Source organism: Ochotona princeps, chromosome 6, assembly GCF_030435755.1.
Source record: "Ochotona princeps isolate mOchPri1 chromosome 6, mOchPri1.hap1, whole genome shotgun sequence".
In the NCBI taxonomy this organism is placed as follows: Eukaryota; Metazoa; Chordata; class Mammalia; order Lagomorpha; family Ochotonidae; genus Ochotona; species Ochotona princeps.
Window position 1 is genome coordinate 25,136,484 of NC_080837.1, and position 23,857 is coordinate 25,160,340.

Here is a 23,857-nt window from a genome sequence, read left to right on the forward strand (position 1 = left end):
GAGTTGGAAATCAAATTTTATAGAGGAATAGGAAGAGATGTGTAAAATTAAATCTTTCATATGTAGTATTTCCTTTGATCCTCGCTACAAATTGAGACAGTTTTTTACCTTTGTATAAATTAAGGAACTAAAAAGACATTAAATAGCTTTGGAAACTCAAGTAGTGAATACTTATTGGTTCTAAATTCATTGTTCATGAGTCACCATTATGAATTTTCTTTTTGAATATTTTTTTTTACATTACCTGTGAAAGGCCTTTGAGAGGGAAAGAGGCAAGTTCCTTGCAGGAGGTTCAGTATTTTACTACCCTTCTACCATGTCTTAGATAAAATTGGGTGCTGGAGAGGAACAATATATTTTTTATTAGTAACATTGGTTAGGTTATGTATTTGCATTGATTAGGAATCAAGTGAATGCTTTAAGGGAAATTTAACATGTTAGTTTAAATGTAGCAAAAACTTAGGGCACTTTTTTGCTTTAGAAAATATTCTAGACTAATTGGACACTAAATTAGGGGTCATTATAATATAAACATGGCAAATTTCAGATAGTGAAGTTTTATTAAAGGTGGAACTCTATATCCATAGTTTTCAGACATTTGAATATAAAAGAGAGCCACAAACTGAATGTTATTTTTTGTGGTGAAGAGAACACTTTACCTTTTTTTTTTTTAAAGATTGATTTATTTTTATTACAAAGTCAGATATACAGACAGGAGGAGAGACAGAGAAAAAGATCTTCCATCTGCTGGTTCACTCCCCAAATGGACTCATGGCTAGAGCTGAGCCTATTCAAAGCCAGGAGCCAGGAGCTTCTTCTGAGTCTCCCATGCAGGTGCAGGTTCCCAATGATTTGGGCCATCCTCTACTGCTTTTGTAGACCACCTTGGAGACTCAGATGAAGTTTCTGAGTTAGACTGTGTCATCCCTGGCTGTTGGGGCCTTCACGGTTGAGAGGGTGAACCTGCGGCTGGGAGATTTTCGTCTCTCTGTCATTCACTCTCCGTGTGTGACTTTCCCTCTCTTTCTGTAGCTGTTTCACATAAATTAATAAAAAGTCTTTAAAAAAAAAAAGTACCAGGGTGAAGAAAGAGTTGTTGATGGGACATCTTACATCCCTTGTTTCTGATTTTGGGAGTGATTTAATACTGTTAGGTGCAAGTTTAGAGAGTTTTTTTTTTTTAGTTGCTGCTTCTGGAAAAATTTAAAGGAGAGAAACTTGTTGCAAAGGAAAATGCCTGTCTTTTGTGCAGGATTTGCTTCCTAGTGGGAGAGCAGAGTCACCTCAGTAGATCAGTGTTACTACTATGAAGAGCTGTGCTGAACTCCTTTTGCAGGTTCTCTGTCTTAGCGCTAAAGCTTATAGTTAATTTTCTTTAAAAGCACCATTTTTTTTTAAAGATTTTATTGTTATTGGAAAGCTGGATATACAGAGAGGAGGAGAGACAGAGAGGAAGATCTTCCATCCGATGATTCACTCCCCAAGTGAGCCGCAACGGCCGGTGCGCGCCGATCCGAAGCCGGGAACCAGGAACCTCTTCCAGGTCTCCCACACGGGTGCAGGGTCCCAAAGCTTTGGGCCTTCCTCAACTGCTTTCCCAGGCCACAAGCAAGGAGCTGGATGGGAAGTGGAACTGCCGGGATTAGAACCTGCGCCCATATGGGATCCCGGGGCTTTCAAGGCGAGGACTTTAGCCGCTAGGCCACTCCGCTGGGCCCAAAAGCACCGTTTTGACTCCTGGATCCTCTATTTACTAAATTCTGTGACCCAGAGCAAGTGACTTAATTCGTTTGAACATATCTTCCTATTCATAGTGAAGGTATTATTACTGATCTCTTATGGTTTAGAGAGTATTCAGTTGGTGAATATATAAAAGATTTGTAGTAGGTTAATTCTGTCTTTGCATAACCGTGTGGTTAAGTTAATAAACATAAAATGAGCTGCATGATTGCCTTGTGTTCATGTGGCTCATTATGTTGTCGGTAGGTAGTTCAGAAGTCAGTATCTGATGGATTCACTTTAACGCATCTTCTGATATTTACATTTTTTTTAGTTATCAAGTAAATTGGTTTATTCCTTACTTTAGCAGCTATTAGAAGATGAAAGAGATCCCTGGATGTTTCATAGTGATTGATTCCCACTCTGTGAATTGAATGTCTTACACAGACTACTTTGTTTATGTAATAAATTATGATTGTATATATTTTAATGAATTTTATTGTATGATAGGCATTTACTAAGCATCCACCACATGTCCAGTTATTACGACAAAGAGGGAAAACAGGACCTTTATCATCTGAGAGTAAATATATTTCTAAAACAATAATGAAGAGCAGTGCTGTAAACTTTATGGACAAATATATACATATACTGCAGGTATTAGTTTTAAATGTCTATGTGATAACCATTTGCAAAAGCAAAAATAATACTAGTAGTAATAGTTCTGTAATTGTGTTGGATTTTGTGATTTTTCTTGTTACAAATAGCTACACAGAGGAAGTTGCTAAGTGACACGAGTTTTGCTACGAAAACCTTCCTTTTCTTAATACTTTCTTGATCCTTCTGTTTCTGTGACTGATGGGAAGTGTAAAATTGCATGGAATGTTTTTCCTGCACTGTTGAGCTATTAAGCAGAACTAATTCTTTATGGAATGACAACAAGGCCTAAGAAAGGCATCTCTTGGATTAGGCAACATAAGGCAATCACTTGGCAAAAGACCGAAGGGGAAGTGGTCTTGGAAAAGACAAAGCAACAACACTTTCTTTTTCCTCTGAATTCACAGTAGCCACACAAGTTGAACAGCTTTGAAGCTGGTTAATGTGGCTTGCCACGCATGTTTTTTCTGTACCGTTTCCTGCTTGTTTTTGCCAGCAGAGGGGCCAAGAATAATCACTTGATAAACGCATTAGCATGTCTCCTACACTTCTGTGACCACACACTGTTACTGGGAAGACAGATAATTTGAGAAGAGGAAAATCCCAGTTGGGGACCTCTTTCAAAGAGAGATCAGATTTTACTTCCAAACTAACAGGATTCTGTTGAGATTATGAGAGTGCCATATGGAGACTGGTTATTATTATTATTTTGTTTTAATTTAAGCTCAGGAGTAAAAAGCAGTTGGGAAAGATGTAAAGCAAAGCGAATAGTGGTTTTATTTTCACTTCATCAGCACTAGAGAGGAAGAAAAGGAAAGCTAGTGGTAATTTTATGATAGTTTAACGATTATCGAAAACTTTGTTGGGTCTTTCTTACTGACAGGCTGCTTAGGTGTTTGGATTTCTTTACTCCTGCTCCTTCCTTACAAGTCCTGCCAGCAGAGACTCCTCTTGCAGCACTGAATGCTGGTAGTGCTCTTGCTGTGTTCGTGAAGGCCACCCCGGTTGCCTTCATTGTCTGTTTACCGCCTGTCTACACTGTCTAGGGTGGACCCCAGCAGTGCGGCAGAACCCGTACCGCTGTGTAGCCGAGGACCACAATGTTAGAAGAGGTTAGGATGTCAGCCTTGGAACTCCGTTCAGGAGAGCAGCAGTATCCCTGTGACACTGGCGCGTATGTGAAACAGTGTCCCTTCATTTCAGTCCCAGTAATTCAGCCTAATCCTCAAGGAGCAAGCTGGGGTTCATCTGTCTTGGTCAAACAAGACTAAGAAATCTCTTCCTTAGGATAGATCACTTGGTTCTGGAACCAAACTGTAAATTATTTCTATCTTGTCCTGAAGGATTCGGTGTCCTGTTGAGCACTGGGACTCCCTAAAATGGGATTAGATTGCAAGGGGCCCACCCGCAGGCTGTGCTGAATCTACAGCATGTATGAGGTCTTCGGGAGAATTGCAGTCCTCTGGTGTGCTGCTGCAGGAAGTGGCAGGCAGAGCAGTGGGCTGGGCCACTCAGGAAAGGCTCATCCTTCAGGTATGTGTGCCTCAATCTCCATTCACCTAGACTCTTGGGAAAAATGTGACCACTGCCGAAATCAGTTTCTCCAGGGAGGGAAAGAGGAGAGTTCTAGAACACAGACCCACTTCTAGTTACTATGGTAAACATCTTTTATGTATACAGTTCTCATCTATCGTCATTTAGTTTTAGCACCTTAACAGTTATTTAGGTTATTATTATGGGCATATTACTACATACATTCCTATGTTCCAGAGGAAGGAGATGGGACCTGATCTGTGTATGATCCTTGGGACATTGTTTGTCATGTATCTGTTAAGTACCTTTTGTGTCTGATGCGTTGTATTTGGTAGAAAGAGACAGATGAAAAAACATGGACCCCATCCTGACAGTGCGAGCAGGAAGTAGAACTGATAGAGTAAACAATGCAGCCATCTGTGAAAGAAAGCAGTCTCCCTTTACGTGGGAAGTCAGGGCCACCTTGCCTAAACAGGAAGAAGATAGTTTGCTGATTCTTGGGCTAGTGTTGCGGTGATCTGGTTAGGCTGTTTGTGACACTGACATATGAACACTGCTCTCAATGGTAGCTGTTACCCTTCTGATTCCCCTCCCTGGCAGAGCACCTGAAAAGATGGCGGAAGATGGCTCAAGTAGTTGAGTCACTGCACCCTTCTAAGAAACCCAGATAGAATTCCAAACTCCTGGGCCTGACATGGTAGCCTAGTGGTTAAAGTCCTCACCTTGCATACACCTGGATCCCATATGGGCTCAGGTTCTAATCCTTGCACTCCCACTTCCCATCCAGTTCCCTGCTTTTGGCCTGGTACAGCTGTAGAGGACGGCCCAAAGCCTTGGTACTCTGTATTCACTTGGAGACCCAGAAGAAGCTCCTGGTTGCTGGCTTTGGATCTTGGATCCTGGCTTTTGGCTTCGGATCAGCTCAGCTCTGGCCTTTGCAGCTACTTGGGGACTGAATCAGTGGACAGAAGATCTTCTTCTCTGTTTACTTGGCTATCCAATAAAGAAATACATAAATAAACTTTAAAAAAAAAAGAATTCCAGACCCCTGGCTTTGGGCCAGCCCATCACTGAATGTTGTGACCTTTCAGAGAGTGAACCAGAGATGGAGTGTCTCTATCTTCTTCTCTGTATAACTTTGCCTTTCAAGCAAATAAGAACTTTTTAAAAAAATATTTACTTATTTTTATTACAAAGTCAGATATACAGAGAGGAGGAGAGACAGAGAAGATGATCTTCCACCCGATGATTCACTCCCCAAGTGACCGCAACGGCTGGTGCTGCGCCAATCTGAAGCCAGGAGCCAGAAGCTCTTCCGGGTCTCCCACACGGGTACAGGAATCCAAGGGTTTGGGCTGTCCTCGACTGCTTTCCCAGGCCACAAGCAGGGAGCTGGATGGGAAGTGGAGCTGCTGGGATTAGAATCAGCGCCCATATGGGATCCCGGGACGTTCAAGGCGAGGACTTTAGCCACTAGGCCATGACACCTGGCCCAATAAAAAGTTTTTTTTTTGTTTAATTTACTCATTCCTATTGAAAAGTTAGACATACAGAGAGGAGCAGAGACAGAAAGGAAGATCCTCCGTCCATTGATTCACTCCCCAAATGACCATAATGGCTGGAGCTGCGCCCATCTGAAGCCAGGAACCTGGAGCCACCTCTGGGTCTTCCACGTGGGTGCAAGGTACCAAGACTTTGGGCTGTCCTCAACTGCATTCCCAGGCCACAAGCAGGGAGCTGGATGGGAAGTGGAGCTGCCGGGATTAGAACTGGCGCCCTGGACATGGTGGCGTGGCCTAGCAGCTAAAGTCCTCTCCTTGAATGCCCCAGGATCACATACGGGCGCCGGTTCTAATCCCGGCAACCCCACTTCCCATCCAGCTCCCTGCTTGTGGCCTGAGAGGGCAGTGGAGACGGCCCAAGGCTTTGGGACCCTGCACCCGTGTGGGAGACCTGAAGGAGGTTCCTGATTCCCGGCTTTGGATTGGCGCAGCACCAGCCGTTGTGGTCACTTGGTGAGTGAATCATCGGATGGAAGATCTTCCTCTCTGTCTCTCCTCCTCTCTGTATATCTGACTTTGCAATAAAAATAAATAAATCTTAAAAAAAAAAAAAAAAGAACTGGTGCCCATATGGGATCCTGGCGCATGCAATGGGAGAACTTTAGCTGCTAGGCTATCATGCCAGGCCCCAAATAAATAAGATTTTTAAAGAATGCTGTAAGCTTCTTTAATTTGTGATTTTTATTCTGTAAAGCGATTAGAAATTGAAAGTCTTTATGTTTTGTACGAGCTTAATCTTTTTTGGAATTTATTTTAAATTTCTAAACAGTGAACCTTACTTTTTTGGATTTATGACTTATGTATAGAGTGGTAGAGCAGCCACCATCAGGAGTCAAGCAGTTTCCTTGCCTCCTGTGTTCTTCCTCCTTGTAGCCATGCCCTCTGGCGTCCCTGACGGCTGTAGTCACTGTGTTACGTTTGTCAGCATGTTATCTAAATGGCATTGCAGTGTATATCCTTTAGGACTTGTTTCCTTGGCAATTCAGCATGATGTGTTTGAGACTTACCTACATTATCGAATAGTGTATTGCTGAGTAGTCTATCGAATAGTTTTTTGCTGAGTAGTCGTGTCCTAGTATATGTATTCACAACTGGAAGAATAGTTGGAATTTCTGAAAGTGCAGTTGTGAATAAAAGTTGTTTAAGCTTTACAGGCTTTTGTATGAAAGTAAAATTTTACTTCTTTTGAGTTGATATAGTTTGGTAAGAACGGGTTCAACATTATAGGAAACTTGCAAAAGTTGTTTCCCAGAGTGGTCTGCCAGTTTGCACTCTCACCAGCAATATAGGGAACTTAGTAGTCCCATCCTCCCCAGTTTAGTATTGTCAGTGTTTAACGCTTGAGCTGCTTAATAGTTGTGTAATGATATCTTCAGGTTTTAATTTGCATTTCCCTATGACTCTGACTAATGAGATAGAATATCTTTTCATGTGTTGAGTTTCCATTTATATATCTTGTTTGGTAAAGTATCTGCTTAAATTCCTTATCTGCTTTTTATTTTCTAATTACTAAGTTTTGAGACTTGTTCATACATCCTTGATACAGATCTTTTGTGAGTTGCATGATTGCTTGATCTGCAGAGTTCCTCTCTCAGTCTTTATCTTGTGTTTAGAGACCTCGGGCAGGTTGGGAGGTGCTGTCTCCCTCCATCTCCACCCAGCGGCCCAGTAAAGAATGGGCTTGGTGGAGTCTTTCACCCATCACTGCGTTGTTCAAAAGGAGATGAACTTGACCTGTGGTCTCAATCTCAGCGCTGCTTTTTAGGACAGGAAGATATGATTATGCTTGCCAGTGCTGACAAAGATACTGGGAATGCAAGTAGGAAATCCTAAGTAGAGTAAGGGCTTGGAGCAGGTGGGCAAGAATGAGGGTAAGAGTACCAGAGGAGGGTTAACCCAAATTGGGATGATTACATCTTCCTCCACGCTAGGAGCAGAGGAAGAGTATTTTATGTAAGCTATGTAAGCAAAATATGTTCCTCAAGGAGACAGAGGCAAAATTTGCAGTTGTGAGCTTCAGGGAACTGCTTACATGGTTCACCAGGTTTGATTAGTAAAGCTTTATTGAGCATTTGTCCCATGCCAGATACTGTTTTGACTCCTAGCAACACAGACAAGTCAGACCGTGTTGTGAGCTCAAAGAATGTATAGACTAGGGTTAAAAAAAAAAAAAGAAGTTGGATACCTGAACAAATTAAAAAGTTAGGGGCCCGGTGGCGTGGCCTAGTAGCTAAAGTCCTCGCCTTGAATGTTCCGGGATCCCATGTGGATGCCGGTTCTAATCCCGACAGCTCCACTTCCCATCCAGCTCTCTGCTTGTGACCTGGGAATGCAGTCGAGGACGGCCCAAAGCCTTGGGAGACCTGGAAGAAGTTCCTGGCTCCTGACGTCGAATATGCCTATTGAATCATCGAATGGAAGATCATCCTCTCTGGCTCTCCTCCTCTCTGTATATCTGTCTTTGCAATAAAAATAAAATAAATCTTTTTTAAAAAGTTAGAAAATGCTTGAGATCAGTTATTAATAATAAGAGATTAAGAAGAACAGTGCTCAGCAGCAATGAGTTGTTAGGAGGGAACATGAGCAGCTTTGTGTCACACACTTTGCAGCTAAATAAAATGGGCAGGTGGAGTCCCGAGATGGACATTTAACAGAGCAAGGTTGATGAAATGCCAAGGAAGCAAAGCATTTTCAGGTGTTAATAAAGGTGTATTTTAATGTGAATATTGTTAGGTTTTAAATGTACCTAAGCTCTTAAAGTTCTTATTGCAGCTGATTCCTGCAGCCAAGTCCTCTTTACTTGATGAGTTTACCATGAGCCAAAATACCAGAGACGATGAGGTACTAGGAGAACCTTTGTTCCAGCAGGGTAGGAACTGGTGCGAGGTTGCGGGGGGTGGGGGCTGGGGAGAAAACTAGAAGGGACACGTCTCCTGATGTGGTGGCAGGATGAGGGGCTGCCAGGACAGGGTAAGGGGCAAGATGGAGGACGAGGGAGAGCCAAGTAAAAAGGAAAGGGGAAAGAGAAGAGAGGGCACTCATGAGGGCTCATTTATACAACCTGGAAGGAGTGGGGGACATGGGGAATTGGATCGGAGGAGGGGCTGTGTGCAGGCCCCAAGGGACTGGTGACCTTCCTGTGTCTGAGCCACAGGTAGTGGATGGGGACTGGGGGGAGGGGGTCACAAGCGATTTGGGGGTGGGATTCTCAAGTAAGAGGCCATGAGGTAATATCTCATTGGTGGATAACTGAAAGAGCTGTAGGAAGGGGGAAGCAGGAAGTGGCTCCAGATCCAAGAAGGGATATTCGAATCACTCCTCACAAATATGCTGAGAATATATACTGGACAAAATAATCTAGTTTGTGGAAACCTTGCATGTAGTATATGTTTTCCAAAAACTCCTAGCCTTCTTTATATATACGTGGGTATGTGATTTGATTTTAACATTCCCTTTAAAGTAAGTATGCATCTCATAGCTTCCGATTGTCTAGGGAGGCCACTGATTTAAGCAGGATAAAATAACTTAGAAATCCCTGATGAATAAGCCACGTATGGACTAGCTACTGCATATTCCTACAGCTGTACAGAGGAGTTGATGCTCAGGACCCAAGTAAGCAACATCCTGTGACTCTGTTTTTGTGAAATAGATGAAGTTTCCCTGCTAAAATACTTAGAAAAAGAATAGTCAGCTTCGTGCCTATGTAGTAGTGTTTCAGATGTTTAAACTTATTGCATGGTCAGTTTTTACCTGCAGGTATCCTGAGACTAAATAGTGGGATCAGATCCCAGAATTTTACTTCACTTTGATTTGTGTTTTTGTTTTTCCAAGTTCGAAGACTCAGTGACTCAGACATGTCACAACTATGTTTTCAGGAATAAAACCTGAAGTAGACAAATAAGTGTGGTTGGTTTGAAAGATCAGGCTTGAAGTTTTCACTTGGGAATAGCAGTTAGGAATCTCCCTGGGCTGTTGATGAGGGGCTTACGGTTTGCCCCAAAGCTACTGGTTGGTGGATTTGGAGGCGGAGGAAGCACCACAGAGGCTCCGGGTTGTGACTGCTGGCTACGTCCCCGTGCCATTTAGGACACGCGAAGGAGAGAGTGGCAGTTGCCTGGTGCAGCGCTGTCCCAGCTAGGGCCTGGAGGACTCTGTGTCTGCACTGTAGGATCACTGGTTGAAAGCCTGCGTTAGAATTTTCGTTCACTTCAGCATTCTCTTTTTAGTAAAAGAATATTTCCAATGCAGTCTTTTTTTTTTTATTAATTATTATGCATTATGTGACAGTTTCATAGGCTCTGGGAATCCCCCCACCCCTCCCCACGCCCCTCCCCCCTGGTGGATTCCTCCACCTTGGTGCAGTATTATAGTTCAAATTCAATCCCAATGCAGTCTTAAAAAAGAAAATGGTATTTTTCTGAGTGTGGGGGATAGCCTGTCAATGAAAGGATGGCATACCATTTCAGACTGTGTATCCATGCTGTTTAGTTGGTTTTAAAGGCAGACAAACATGTATGAATTATTTTACTCATTGCAGCCTTTAGAAGCACTGCTAGTTCAGTATTAAATTAGTTAGTATGCAAGCCATTATTGGCACATTAATTACACGTTATTTCTAGGGCAAAGTCGTACGTGTGTTCATTTCTCATTAAATGAAGGTTGAGAAAACATTTTAATCTTAGCATCTTTGATCTGTCCTCCCCCACTCCCCTGGCTATAAATCGTAGGAGCAAGTGATTAAGGAGACAGGTGAAGAAGAGGAAGTCACCAATAAAATAGACACTTCCCATTTCTTGTGTTTGTGGGGTTGTTTTTGAGGATAGTGTGTGCTGCTTGAGACCGTGTTTCTTGCCTGTTTTATGGAGCTCTGTCCTCTCCAACAGCACTGCTTTAATGACTTGCTGGGAGGCTCTTGGTTCATGTTAGCACTGACTGTGGTGGGAAGAAAGAGATCAGATTTCACACGGAGGCTGCAGACTTGTAAAATCATACCTCACTGGCAGAAGCAAAGTCCACCTTAGGAAGTAATTTGACATTTGCATAAGGACATGAGGTACTTTGCCATTTATATTAGCATAAAATATTTTTAATATGCTGAAAATAGTTTATGAGCAAAGTTTTAGGGAGCTTAGACATTTCGAGCGACGTACTTGTTTACTCAGTTTAACGTGCATCTTAAAATACATAAAAATATGATAACAATTACTGGAAGAAAGCTGAAGACTGTCATGACATAGATATTTGTGTGCTTTTCCGAAATTTCTAAGCATTGGCACACAATTTTATGTAATTTTTAAATTGAAGGATGTGTTTTTTTATTCACAAATTCTTGTTGTAATCTTCTGTCTTAGGGCAGTGGTTTAGATGAGAATCAAACATCCATAGTTCACAGATGGCATCTGTCTGAAAGAGTGAGAAATCAAAAGAACTTAATTATGTAGGATTAAGGAGGAGGACTTTTTGACAGAGTCAAGAACAGGCAGAAAATTTATCCAAGCTCTGTTCCTCTTGTGCCTCACAGACAGGTTAAAGATGGTGACATATCACTTTCTAAAGCACATGTCTCTTAGAAAAAATTGTCACTTGAGTCTTAAAAATAAAAACTGATGTGATTCTGTTACTAGATATCCGACATAATTGCTTATCTTGTATTCTGTCTTCCACTGAATGGGTAGGTAGATTTTTTTCTCTTCAGGTGCTTTACAAATGCGCAATCAAAATGAGATACTAGAGTCTGATTTTCTGCATTTTATGTACCCTCGTGTAATACCTGGCTTAATGGAACAGACTAGAACAAATTGAAGTCTTAGAATACCTCTGCATTTGTTGAGGCTTTAAAGTTTATTTTTATTTCATAAGAGTCACTAATGTCCTTTGTCTGGTTGTTTTGAGTCACTGTTCTGAAAGTGACACCAGTGCATTCTTAGCAAGACATTGCTATTACCACCTCCCTAACCACCACCAGGAGTTACCAGGTTCCTAAAAGTGTCTGAGTACGTGCTGGCATTCTCGTATTCTCTGTGTGTCTGTTTGCGTATACACATATCTGTGCACATATGTAATTACTTATATTTTTAAAGATTTTTTTAAAAGTTTATTTGAAATACAGACTTTATAGCAAGAGCAGGAGGTCAGAGAGACCTCTGTCCTCTGGATTGCTTCGCAAATGGCTGCAACAGCCAGAGCTGGGCCAGTTCAAGGCCAGGAACCTGGAGCTTCTTCTGGGTCTCGCATGTGGTTGCAGGGCTCAAGATTTGGGCCTGTTTGGCTGTTTTCTCAGGCACATTAGCAAGGAGCTGGATGGGAAGTAGAGCAACTGGAACTCAAACTGGCACCCAAATAGGATGCCAGTACTGCAGGTGGAGGCTTAGCATACTGTGCCATGGCACTGGCCCGTATTGTTGATCTTATAGCTAGGGATTATTATTCCACACTTGAAGGTAGTTTCTCAAGAGCACATAGTTCATGAGCACAAAGCCATGATTCTAACCAGCTCTGTGTGTGTGTGTGTGTCTACATTCAAGCCTGTGATGCCATGCCTCTATCTTGTATAGACTTGAATTGTGTACACCTTCCCTGTTTTGTGTCAGATTCTTAAAGGGAAGATGTATTTATTATTTATTTTGAAATCAGAGAAATCTTAATGGCAGCCTTACATCTGAGCCACCAGTTTAAAAGTCAAGAGAAAGAGATACTTAGAGTTATTTAGATTGTTAATTCCTGGTGTCATTTTACAGCCTTCCCATCCTCTTAAGAGACTTATCCACTTCTTTGAGTTTGGCCTGGGTATTGAGAAGCCCATTGGCCAGTTCCTTTGTCATCTGTGATGCATCTTGGTGTACATGTCTGTGATCAAGAATACTTGAACCATGTGACCCCTCTCTTTTTCCCTCCCTGTTTGAAACATCTCTTGACCACATCATGTCAGATCATGTTGTTTATTATGCAGCGTTTCTTATGTTTTCTTACCTCTTTATACCTGTTATTGTGGCTCTTATTCAAACCCACAGCAAGTGTCACTTCACGTTTGGCATCCTTTTCTCCCAGATTGAACCTCTCTGGATACCTGAATAAGTATCAATACAAGAAAACTAATATTCCTACTAGGAAAACCCTTTTTTAAAAATGTATTTTTCTTTTTAAGTACATTTGATTCTCAGGGCAGAATTCTGGGGTAGCAGGTGAAGCCACTGCTTTCAGTGCCAGCAACCTGTATGGGTGTGTGTGTCCTGGTTGCTGTTCTTCCGACCCAGCTCCCTGGTAATAGCTTGGGAAAAGCAGTGGAGCGTATCCAAGTGCTTGAACCCCTGTAACCACGTAGGAGAACTGGATGAAGCTTGTGGCTCCTGGCATTAGCCTAGCCAAGCACTGTATATTGCAGCCATCTGAGGAATAAACCAGCAGATGGAAGATCTCTCTCTTGTCTTTTCCTGACTTTGAAATAAATCTTATATATTTTTTTCATTCTTAAATAAATTTTAGACTAACATACTTTGATCTAATTTACATATGTTTTTGTCTTGAACACAACCTACAAGTGAACATTTCCCTTGTTTGAGATGAGAACCAAAACTTCTAAATCCTAGTAAGCAAGAGAGTTTTTATGACTGATTTTTATTTGAAAGGGTACAGATCTTAATTCTGGTGGTTCACTTCCAGGTGCCCAAAAGATTCGAGGCTGGGCCTTGCCAAAGCCAGGAGCCAAGAACCCAGTGTGGGTTTGTCGTATGGGTGACAGGGAACGAAATGCTTGACCCATCCCCTGCTACATCTAGGGGGCACACACGAGCCAGAATGTGGATCAGAAGTGAGTAAGAACCAGGCTGTCTAGTAAGGGATATGAATGTCCCAAGCAGATTTTCACTGCTGTACCAAACATCTGTTCCAACAGAAGTTTCATGTTTTGGAAATTTTGGATTTAATACATGCTGTTAGCCCCTAGAAAAACAATGCATTTCAGCTTCTACTGAGCAGCAGAATTGCTCAAAACTAGAAGCTGCAAGTATTATCTTTTACAAAAATTCTTGAGAGCTCCAACTTTTAGTCACGAAGAGTTCATGTTGTCTGGATTTACAGCTCAGCTTCACTATTTCCCAGCTGAAACACTTTGAGCAAGTTGCTTAACCTCCCTGTGCCTCAGTTTCCTTAACTGAACGTTGGGGTGGTGCTGTGAGGATTAACTTAGAAAGTGTAATGTACTTAGTGTGGTACTTGGTGGTAAAATATATGTTCCACTCTTGTTATTTTTGTCGCTATTAATTGCTTAAAACTTCTATTATGTGCTTTCATAATACTCTATACTTTTCCTTCACCGTATTTATCACAGTTTGACATTACCTACTTCCATAGTAATTTAGTGAAATGCCTTTCTCCACTGTGTGAGGTCCCTGAGATTGGAGTTTTTGCAAATTTTATTCTTTGCTAAATCCTTGGTACCTAGAGTGTACTAGGCACTAAATAAATATTTATTGAGTGAATTTGTCAACTTCGAAGAAAATAGAAGTTTCCTAAAATAAAAGTGATTAAAATCCTTGAGTTGACTGGGGAGACAATTAATCTTACTTGTTATTCTATTAAGAATTATGTGACTCAGAATCTCTCAGCAGAGTTAACTAAAACTGAGTGGTGTTATTACAAAGAAAATAGGATTGCTACTAATGTGGTACATGGAAATTATTTCCCATATGTCATACTGGGTGTCATTTATGGTAGAGATAGTGTTTTTTGTATGGATTTGGATTAACCGCTTAAACAATATGTGCATTCACTCTTTCTAGTAAACTAGTCTAACTCATTCAGCGATGTAGGAGCTAAGATGAATCTGAAACAGTATTTGGCTTGGTATTTTTTGAGGAAAGATGATTTTGCCCACAGGTTGAGTGTTGCAAAGATACCCAACAGACATTTAGTTTTGAAGATTTACATATTTATTTGGAAGCAGTAGTTACACAGAAAGATAAACAGATCTTCCGTTCTTTGGTTTTGTTCCCCAGATTGCTGCAATAGCCAGGCAGCTTCACTTGCTGCCCATATTTGTGGTCCCAAAGTCAGACATTTTAATAGAAAATATTTTGAGACCTTGCACGGTGACCTAGAGGCTAAAAATCTCATCTTGCATGCACCGTGATCCCATATGGGTGCAGTTCACGTTCCGGCTACCCACTTCCCATTCAACTTCCTGCTTGTGGCCTGGGAAGGGAATCGAGAATGGCTCAAAGCTTTGGAACCCTACACCGGCGTGGGAGACCCGGAAGAGTCTGCTGGCTCCTGGCTTCAGATTGGCTTAGCTCTGGGCATTGTGGACAGTTGGGGAGTGAATCAGTGGATGGAGAATCTTTCTGTCTCCTTCTCTATGTAAATCTGTCTGACAAAAAAAATGGGTAAATCTTCAAAAAAAAAAACTGATTAAAAATATTTGGGGTGGTTTTTAGAAGAATATTTATGTATTTGTATGCATGATATATGATATATTTATATGTAAGTGAAATGATATATCAGTTCTACAACACATACATACATACATATATCCTTATATTTGCTTTCATACTTTGCAAAAAACCAGAGAGGGATTGAGAAATACTCCTACTGAGTTAGAGAATAAATACACTTATCTTTCAGGTTTCAGACTTGTGTGATGCCCAGGTCCCAGCCTCTGGTTTAAGGTGAAAATTAGTTTGATTTTTGTAATAGAAAATCTCTGGCATTTCATAGATTTATCCATGTGAGGAAAAACAAGGAGACTGTAGAAAAAGTTCTGGGTTAGAGAAATACAGATTACACACAGATGTTTCTCTCTCTGTCTCTCAAAAACACTTATTTATTAATTTGAAAGAGTTAAAGAGGGAGAGAGATCTTCCATCTGCTAGTTTATCCCCACATCTGGCTACAACAACCACAGCTGAACCAGGCCAAATCCAGAAGCCAGGGGCCAGGAGCCAAGGGCTTGGCATCTTGAAAGACTTATTAGTAGGGGGCCCATGCTGTTACCTCGAGTTGGTAGACGTGGACTCTGAAATGTAAACCAGTTGGACACCGAAGATCGTTGGAGGACTACTTAAAACAGCAAAAAATTATCCCTAGAAAAAAGCAACATTTTTCTGCTTTGGAAAAATGGTCTCTGGATTTTCTCTACCTTTTTATTCATCAGAGGAAACTTTGTCTTTTCTTACCACCGTCTCCTTTTCCCGATGCTGCTCGCAGTGACAGATCCTCGTCCGAGGAGAAACAAACCCTGGTTTTCTTTGAGATAGCTCCAGAATGTCTTCCTGCCACTCCCCAGGTCTGTCACTCTAGTCAGCCTGTTGGACCTTTGACTTTTTTCCAATTCCCCATTTAATGACTGATTAATTTTTCCAGACACTACTGTTCTTATGATATTCCTCTGTTCAGGAATCATCATTGATGACTTACTTTGTACAGTGGCACAGATCTGTTTATTCCCACTCTCCTATGTTCCCTTAATCTAAAACACTGTCCAGGAGTCTTGGTTCTTTCTCAAAATTCTGGCAACACCAGCTATACGTTTCTTACTATTTCTTTTTAGAAATGATTGTCTCTGCTTCTCTTTTGCCCTCCCTGCAGCCTCGGCTGCAGCGGCCCCTCCCCCTCCAGCCCTGCTGGGCTTTTGGGGGCTGTTGGGAGCTGGGAGACCTAGGCTAACCTGAATAAACCACCTTTATGCCTTAAAAAAAATGATTGATTTATTTACTTGAAAGACTTACAGAGAGGGAGGGAGAGACAGGGAGAATCTTCCCTGTGTTGGTTAACTCCCCAAATGGCTGTGACAGCCATAGCTGGGCTGGGCTAGGCTAAACCCAAGGAACTTGAACTTCTTCCAGGACCCTCATATGGATGCACTGTCCCAAGGACTTGGGCCATCCTCCACTGCTTTCTCAGGCAGGGAACTGACTTAAAACTGGAGTAGCTGGAACTCAAACTGCTGCCCATGTGGGATGCCAGCACTGTAGACAGAGGATTAGCTGGCCATGCCCCCATGCTGGCCGTATCTTTTCTTACTTTTCTTGCGCCTTACATGTCTGATTTTTCCTTTCCCTCTGCACAGAGTCTTCCTTTTCTGTAACTGATTTTCATCTGTCTAGTTTGTCTGTATTTCCCTTACCTCTGATACACTGTAGTCTTTGAGGTTTGACACACACAGTTTGCATATTGCATGGCACTATTAATCGCTTGTTTTTGCTCTATTTATGTTAACATTTTTCTCCCAAGTAGGAAATCTCTTAAATCTGTTTCAAATTTTGTTCTGGGAGAGACTAGACTTCTTCAGCTGTGAGTGATCTAGTGGTTATCCAAAATTATTTACGAAATTCATCTTTTGCCCTTATTAAATTAGGTTGGTCTTATGTCTGAGCAAGTGTTCCAGCCTGATGAAGAACATCTAGCAAAATGTAATTTTAAAATGTAGTCATCATGTACTCACTCTGAATTGGTTAAATCTTTATTTTATAGCTATTTCTGCATTTGAGGTACAACCAGTTTCCACAGAAGTCCAGGATGGAGGCGTTGCCAGATTTGCCTGCAAGATTTCCTCTAACCCTCCTGCTGTCATAACATGGGAATTCAATCGGACAGCTCTACCGATGACTGTGGACAGGTAAATGTAGCTTTTGTTTTTGGCAGTGATGAAAGAAGAAAAGAAGCTTCATAAGAAGCTAAAAAGGAAGAAAGACCTGGTTGAGGATAATTTCTTAAAATATTTCAAACGTAAGGCCCGGCTAAATAGGCTGATAGCCTAGTGACTGAATCTTCACCTTGGCTGGGCGCTGGTTCATGTCCCGGGCACCTCCACTTCCCATCCAGCTCCTTGCTTGTGGCCTGGGATAGCAGTCAAGAACAGCCCAAAAGCCTTGGGACCCGTATCCGCGTGGGAGATCCAGACACGCTGCTGACTTCTGGCTTCAGATTGGCTCAGCTCTGGCTGTTGCAGCCACTTGGGGAGTGAATCAATGGATGGAAGATCTTTCTGTCTGTCTCTATATAAAATCTGCTTTTCCAATAAAAATAAATCTTAAAAATAATATTTCAAGCTTAAGCCAAGAAATGGATAGTGAATTTCTGGTGCATAGGACATGACTGCTGGCTCAGAATGGAAGTCAAGTAGATTATCCTGCTGCTTTGTTCCTTTCTTCAACCATCTGTTCCCATCACAGAGCCATCTGAGTGTCTGGATTGCAGCCCGAGTTTTTAGCAAACTAAGTATAACCTCACTGTTGAGAAGAGCAATGCTAGTTTAAGGGCCGTGTATGCCTTGCTAACTGCCCATTTCTATGCTTCCTTCTTAGAATCCTTCTTTTCATTGTACGCATGCCCACAGACACATAGAAACATGCATACATATGTGTATAGTGCTCCAAGAGTGATTGGAGTTCAGGGATCAAGAACTTGGCAGGAACTTCCAGAAGTTTAATTCCTACCCTGTTTGTAAATAGGCAAAAATATCTGCTAAAATGACAGAGCACTAAGATAAAAGAAGTTATTGAAGAGCATATTTGAATTTTTTTTTTATTGGAAAGGCAGATATACAGAGAGAAGGAGATGTAGTGAGAAGGATCTTCCATCCACTGATTCATCTTCAAGTGACTGCAATGGGCAGTGCTAAACCAGCTTCTTCTGGGTCTGCCACGCAGGTGCAGGGTCCCTGTTCCTCAGGCCCTCCAGAGCTGCTTTCCCAGGCCACAAGCCCAGAGCTGGATGGGAAGTGGAGCAGCTGTGACACAAACTGGAGCTCGTATGGGATCCCAGCGCATGCAAGGTGATTAGCCACTAGTATAGTGCCGGGCCCAAGAACATTTTTTAAGTTTTATTTTTAATTTACAACATTTCCACTGTAATGGTTTAGGTCAAGTAATGCATGGACATTTAAAACACTCGGAATACAGGGAGCCATTTTCCTCCCACATTTTTCTCAGAAACATAGTCTGTCCCTTGAGGATAATTGTTATCAATTTTTTCACACGAGCATTGCACATCTATGGTTTACTACTCAATCCAAAATAAATTCTATATTTATTTTATATTCATATAATATATAAACTTATATATTACATATTATATATTATATAAAGGAACAAATATATACTATACTATAATATATATTATACATATGTTATATGTTATGTAAATGTATATGTATGTATAAAATAAATAAAAAATATATATGCATGCACACACAGATAGAGATATATATATATATATTTTTTTAAGATTTGGGAGAGACAGTGAAGTCCTCCATCTGCTGGATCACTCCCTAAATGGTTGCAAAGGCTGGAACTGGTATAGTCCAAAGCCAGGAGGCAGAAGCTTCCTCTAGGTCTTCCACATGGGCGCAGAGTTCCACTGCTTTCAGCTATCCTCCAGTGCTTTCCCAGGCCATAAGCAGGGATTGGAAGTGGACAGCTGGAACTAGCACGCATGTGAGATGCTTCAGGCAGAGGATTAATCATGCTACACCACTGCACTGGCCCCTCAAATTAGAATTTCAAAGTTCAGAAAATATACTGGTGAGCAGGAGTAACTGTCACACTGTTTAATTGTGTATCAGGAGTCCCTAAAACCAGAATCGGACTGTGATTTTAATACTTTCCATTAAGGTGGTTTAACAAAATTTTTTTTTTGCTTTTTTTGCATTTTTAATTAGTTTTAGCCAATTCATTATGTTTTGTTGATGCATTTCTAAGAACAAGAGTATCTCTCTGAGTAAAATTAAGGTAATAGATTTCACAGACTGTCAAGGCAAAATTATTTATGTTTTAAAAAGCTGTAGAGACCCACATTGAAACAAAAAAGCAAGATAACATTTCCAAAAGATCTTTGAAGTATTGCTTCTAGCGCTGTGAAGATTGAGTGTATTAATTCCTGTTATGGAATATATTTCATAATATATATAATCTGTTAGAAAAAAGTTTAACCAAGTTTCTTCTCCAATAGGGTAACCACTCTGCCAACAGGTGTGCTACAGATCTATGATGTTGGCCAGAGGGATGCTGGCAGTTACCGTTGTGTCGCTGCAACTGTAGCCCACCGGCGTAAAAGTATGGAGGCCTCCCTCGTCGTGATCCCAGGTACCACACAGAAGAGACTTAAGTTTGTTTTGATGATTTTTGGCCCAGCTGTTACCTTTTCTGCCTTGACTTTAATAAAACGCCATAAAGGAGTGTTGTAGTGTCGTGATCCATCTGGAAAAACCATTACGTTTCTCCATTACGCAGCTCTTCTTTTACAGACACGTTTGACTTCTGCCCTGCCAACATCCCACTAAATGACACTGTTGAGTTCTACGTGAGTGTTTATTTCTTGCCTGGAGCACTACCTCCTAAAAGATCCTTTAGGTTTTGAAAAAAATTTTTTTTTTAAAAACTTTAAGGCTGAAGTTAGGCTTTTTTTTTAAATACTGTGATTTATTTTTAGGTGGTATCAGTTAGCATTTTAGTATGAATGATAAGGAAAAAAGCATTTCTTCTATCCCACTATAAGTCCTTACTGAGATTAGTGAACATATTAAATGAATGTTTGAACCTCAAAAGTGAATGATACGGAAGTCACTAAGTGTCCGTCAACTGATGAATGGGTAAATAAAATGATTTTTATCCAAATAATTTAAACATTTTCAAGTATTATTTATTATTACTGAATTATATTAATTTTATAATTAAATATTCAGCTAATCAAAAAATGATGCATGCTACAAAATAGATGAGCTGTGAGAAACAGGACTCATTGAAAATAGACAAGTAACCCAAGACCATACAGAGCATTCAAGGAAAAAGTAGGTAGTGGTTACTAACCCGAGTGAGGAGACTGCGGAGTGACCGCTAATAGATATGAATAAGGGATTTCTCTGGGGGTGATGGAAATGTAAAATTGATTGTGGTAATAATTACATGACACCTACAGTTCTAAATGCCATTGAATTATGCACTTCAGTGCGTGAATTGTATGTGACTTACAACTTAAATAGCTAGTATATGGTAATTTAAGAATAGCTGTTTGAGCTCATTTAACTTTGTTATAGCCTGCTTGTATATGCTTCTCTTCCCAAAGCCGAGGAGTCTAAACCCTTCCATACACCAACGATTATAGCAGGCCCACAGAACATGACTGTGTCTCTTCATCAGACAGTTGTTTTGGAATGCATGGCCACAGGAAATCCTAAGCCTATCATTTCTTGGAGCCGTCTTGGTAAGTGTTCTCAGAGAAAAACAAACAAACTGAACTCTTTAAACTTTGTTGGTTCTGTTTTTTAAATTCTCATGTATTCATTTGAAAGGCAGAGTTAGAGACAGAGAGGTCTTGCATCTGCTAGCTCATTCCCCAGGTAGCTGCAACTGTGAGAGCTGGGCCAGTCCAGAGTCAGGAACAAGGAGCTTCCTCCAGGTCTCTCAAACAGGTGGCAGGGATCCAAGCACTTGTACCATCCTCTACCTCTTTTCCATCCATATTCGCAGGAGCTAGATTAGATTAGCAACAAGGACTTGCACTGGCACCAATGAGATGCTGGTGCTGCCAGCAGCAGCCTTACCTACTGTGCCACAGCATTGGGTGCAATCTTTGTTAATTCTGATGAAACTGGTAATAGCCTTTATTTTTTATACTAAATGCAATTTTGATGGTTGAGTGGCTTTTATCTTATTGACACTTCAGTATATAGAGAACATAGTTTAATGTTGAGAAGCTGATACTTTTCACGAATAATTACCTCAGTGGTAGTCTTTTGACATAATTTCAGATTATATGTTATATTACTTTAACTGAAGTGTTCTCTTTGAAACAGATCACAAATCCATTGATGTCTTTAATACCCGGGTGCTTGGAAATGGTAATCTCATGATTTCTGATGTCAAACTGCAGCATGCTGGAGTCTATGTTTGTCGGGCCACAACTCCTGGCACACGCAACTTCACAGTTGCTATGGCAACTTTAACTGTATTAGGTATGTTTCCTTTCATTCTGCAGTCAGGAGAGTTTAGATTTTAATGTTTGCAAATTCTTTTGGAAAAATTTGTATTCTTTACAATGACACGTGTACTAGTGGAATATATGCACTAGCTGGGGACTGCCCAGATTCTCAAATCTTGGGATCCCATGTAACATACCACCCTGTCATCATGACTGACCCTCCTGCCCCCTCCGTAAGGAAGCAACCTTAGCTCCCTGTTGGGAGTGTCTGCTACTGTAAGTCAGGACAGGTTGCTTTGGAGCCGTGCACTGCACACCACATCACATGTAAACAGCATCCTCCTCAGCCAGATGCCTGCTGAGACATTAACTGGGGCTGAATTTTCTTAATATTATTTACATTATTCCTAGCTTAGTTTTGCTTTTTAGTTTTGCAACGCTAACATGAAGGTTGATAGGAGGTATTCTAATCCAACAGTGAGTTTTAGCAGGAAATTGAATCTCTGCATTAAGATACTACCACAGAATCATTCTGAAATCACCTCTTTGCATGCCATCCATTCTGTTCCTTATGACTCCTTTCCACTCATCCACAAATCCATGTACCTATTCACCAATCTAAAAATGTATTCATTTTAATGTATTTGTAGACATGCTCTCAATGGATTAAGCATAGGAGGTGCCCACTAGCTAAATGATACAGATGAGATGGAGATATGAGCCCAGAATATCAGGGAAAGGACTTGCCTCATTTGCTGTACTATTTATGTCACTCCTGTTGGGAACACAGAAATAGTTTTTTCTTTCTTCAAAAACAGCTCCTCCTTCATTTGTTGAATGGCCAGAGAGCCTAACGAGGCCTCGAGCTGGCACTGCTCGATTTGTGTGTCAGGCAGAAGGAATTCCCTCACCCAAAATGTCATGGTTGAAAAATGGAAGAAAGATCCATTCAAATGGTAGAATTAAGATGTACAACAGGTGGGCCACATTACTTGGTTACTATTTTATATATTGTAATGTTTTTGTAAGAGGTTATAATACTAAATACTTATGCTAGTAGTTAAAACTGAACTAAATTAAAATACGGAAGAAGATTTATAACATTAGTGTGCCATACATCCGTTTGTATTTTATACATGAATCATGGAAGTGATAGATTATAATCATGTGAGTGTTCGACAATTCCTCAGACCTGAGGACTACCAAGTCAGAAAATTAGAATTCTCTTAAGAATTTCTCCACAGTTCCAATGTGATGATTGTAAGAATTCATTTGTATTAATATGAATATGAATTCATGTAAGATTCTCATTTGTTTTGAAGAAAATAAAAATTTTGGTTGACTTCAATTTTGAATATATATTGCAATAGTGTGTAAATTGGCTGCTACTCTGGAGGTCTATGCTTCCTTAAAAGGCCAATTAAAAAAAAAAAAAAACAACTTATTTGTTCTTTGGGAGCATTCCAGAGAGGGAAAGGTGTTCCATCCGCTGGTTCACTCCCTGGAGAACTGCAATGGACAATGCTAGACCAGGCTGGAACTGAGAACTTCTTCCAAGTCTCTCACCTGGGTGCAGGGGCTCGGGTTCTTGGGCCATCTTCCATTACTTTCCCAAGGCCATCAGCAGAGAACTGGATTAGAAGCATAATGTCCAGGACACACTGGAATTCAGCATTGCAGGCAGTGGTTCAGTGTGCTATGCTTGCCTCACAACACTGGCTCCAAGAGCCAAATTTTAAAAACTAGAGTAAAATGTCATCGAAAGCAAACAGGATTTGGATGTCATATAGATACTTATTCAGACTCATAAAATGCAAGCAATTTTAGAGAATCAGTGTAGAATATTTTCACAAGAGCTGTTCACAGTTTTTCTCAGTTATTTGTGTGATTTAAGTTCTGAGTACGTTTAGTGGCAGCTAAGTGGACTTTTGTATCATTCTTGGAATTTTTCCTAGATATAAATACTTTTTTTTTCTTTCTGCAGTAAACTGGTAATTAACCAAATAATTCCTGAAGATGATGCGATTTATCAGTGCATGGCTGAGAATAGCCAGGGATCTGTTTTATCCAGAGCCAGACTGACTGTAGTAATGTCAGAAGACCGACCCAGCGCTCCCTATAATGTACATGCTGAAACCATGTCGAGTTCAGCCATCCTCTTAGCTTGGGAGAGGCCACTGTATAATTCAGACAAAGTCATCGCTTACTCTGTGCACTACATGAAAGCAGAAGGTAAGCAGTGTGAGCAGTGTTGATTTTTAAGTACTACTTGCTGCCAAGGATTTATTTCCAATGTAAATAATGTTTTTATATAGTCTACAAAATATTTTTGCAATTCTGTGGTGTTTATCTGTTGAAGAAAATGATGTATCACATGTACATTTTTCCCTCAATCTCCTATCTTTGTTCACTTTGTGTATGTAAGTACGGTCTGAGACTTTTCTATTTAGAAACAAATACTAGCTAATGCAGAG

At 40.8% G+C, this 23,857-nt stretch overlaps 1 protein-coding gene across 5 annotated transcripts in view; it reads left to right on the top strand.

Annotated features, from left to right (window-relative positions):
- PRTG (protogenin) overlaps window positions 1-23,857 on the top strand; it is a 165,567-nt gene that overhangs the window by 27,389 nt on the left and 114,321 nt on the right. For all 5 annotated transcript variants that reach the window (XM_058665820.1, XM_058665818.1, XM_058665819.1 and 2 more), the window contains 6 exons: window positions 16,938-17,082; window positions 19,416-19,549; window positions 20,529-20,666; window positions 21,259-21,417; window positions 22,202-22,361; window positions 23,368-23,615. In XM_058665820.1, the coding sequence (XP_058521803.1) occupies window positions 16,938-17,082; window positions 19,416-19,549; window positions 20,529-20,666; window positions 21,259-21,417; window positions 22,202-22,361; window positions 23,368-23,615 (984 nt within the window). The remainder of the gene's footprint in view (window positions 1-16,937; window positions 17,083-19,415; window positions 19,550-20,528; window positions 20,667-21,258; window positions 21,418-22,201; window positions 22,362-23,367; window positions 23,616-23,857) is intronic.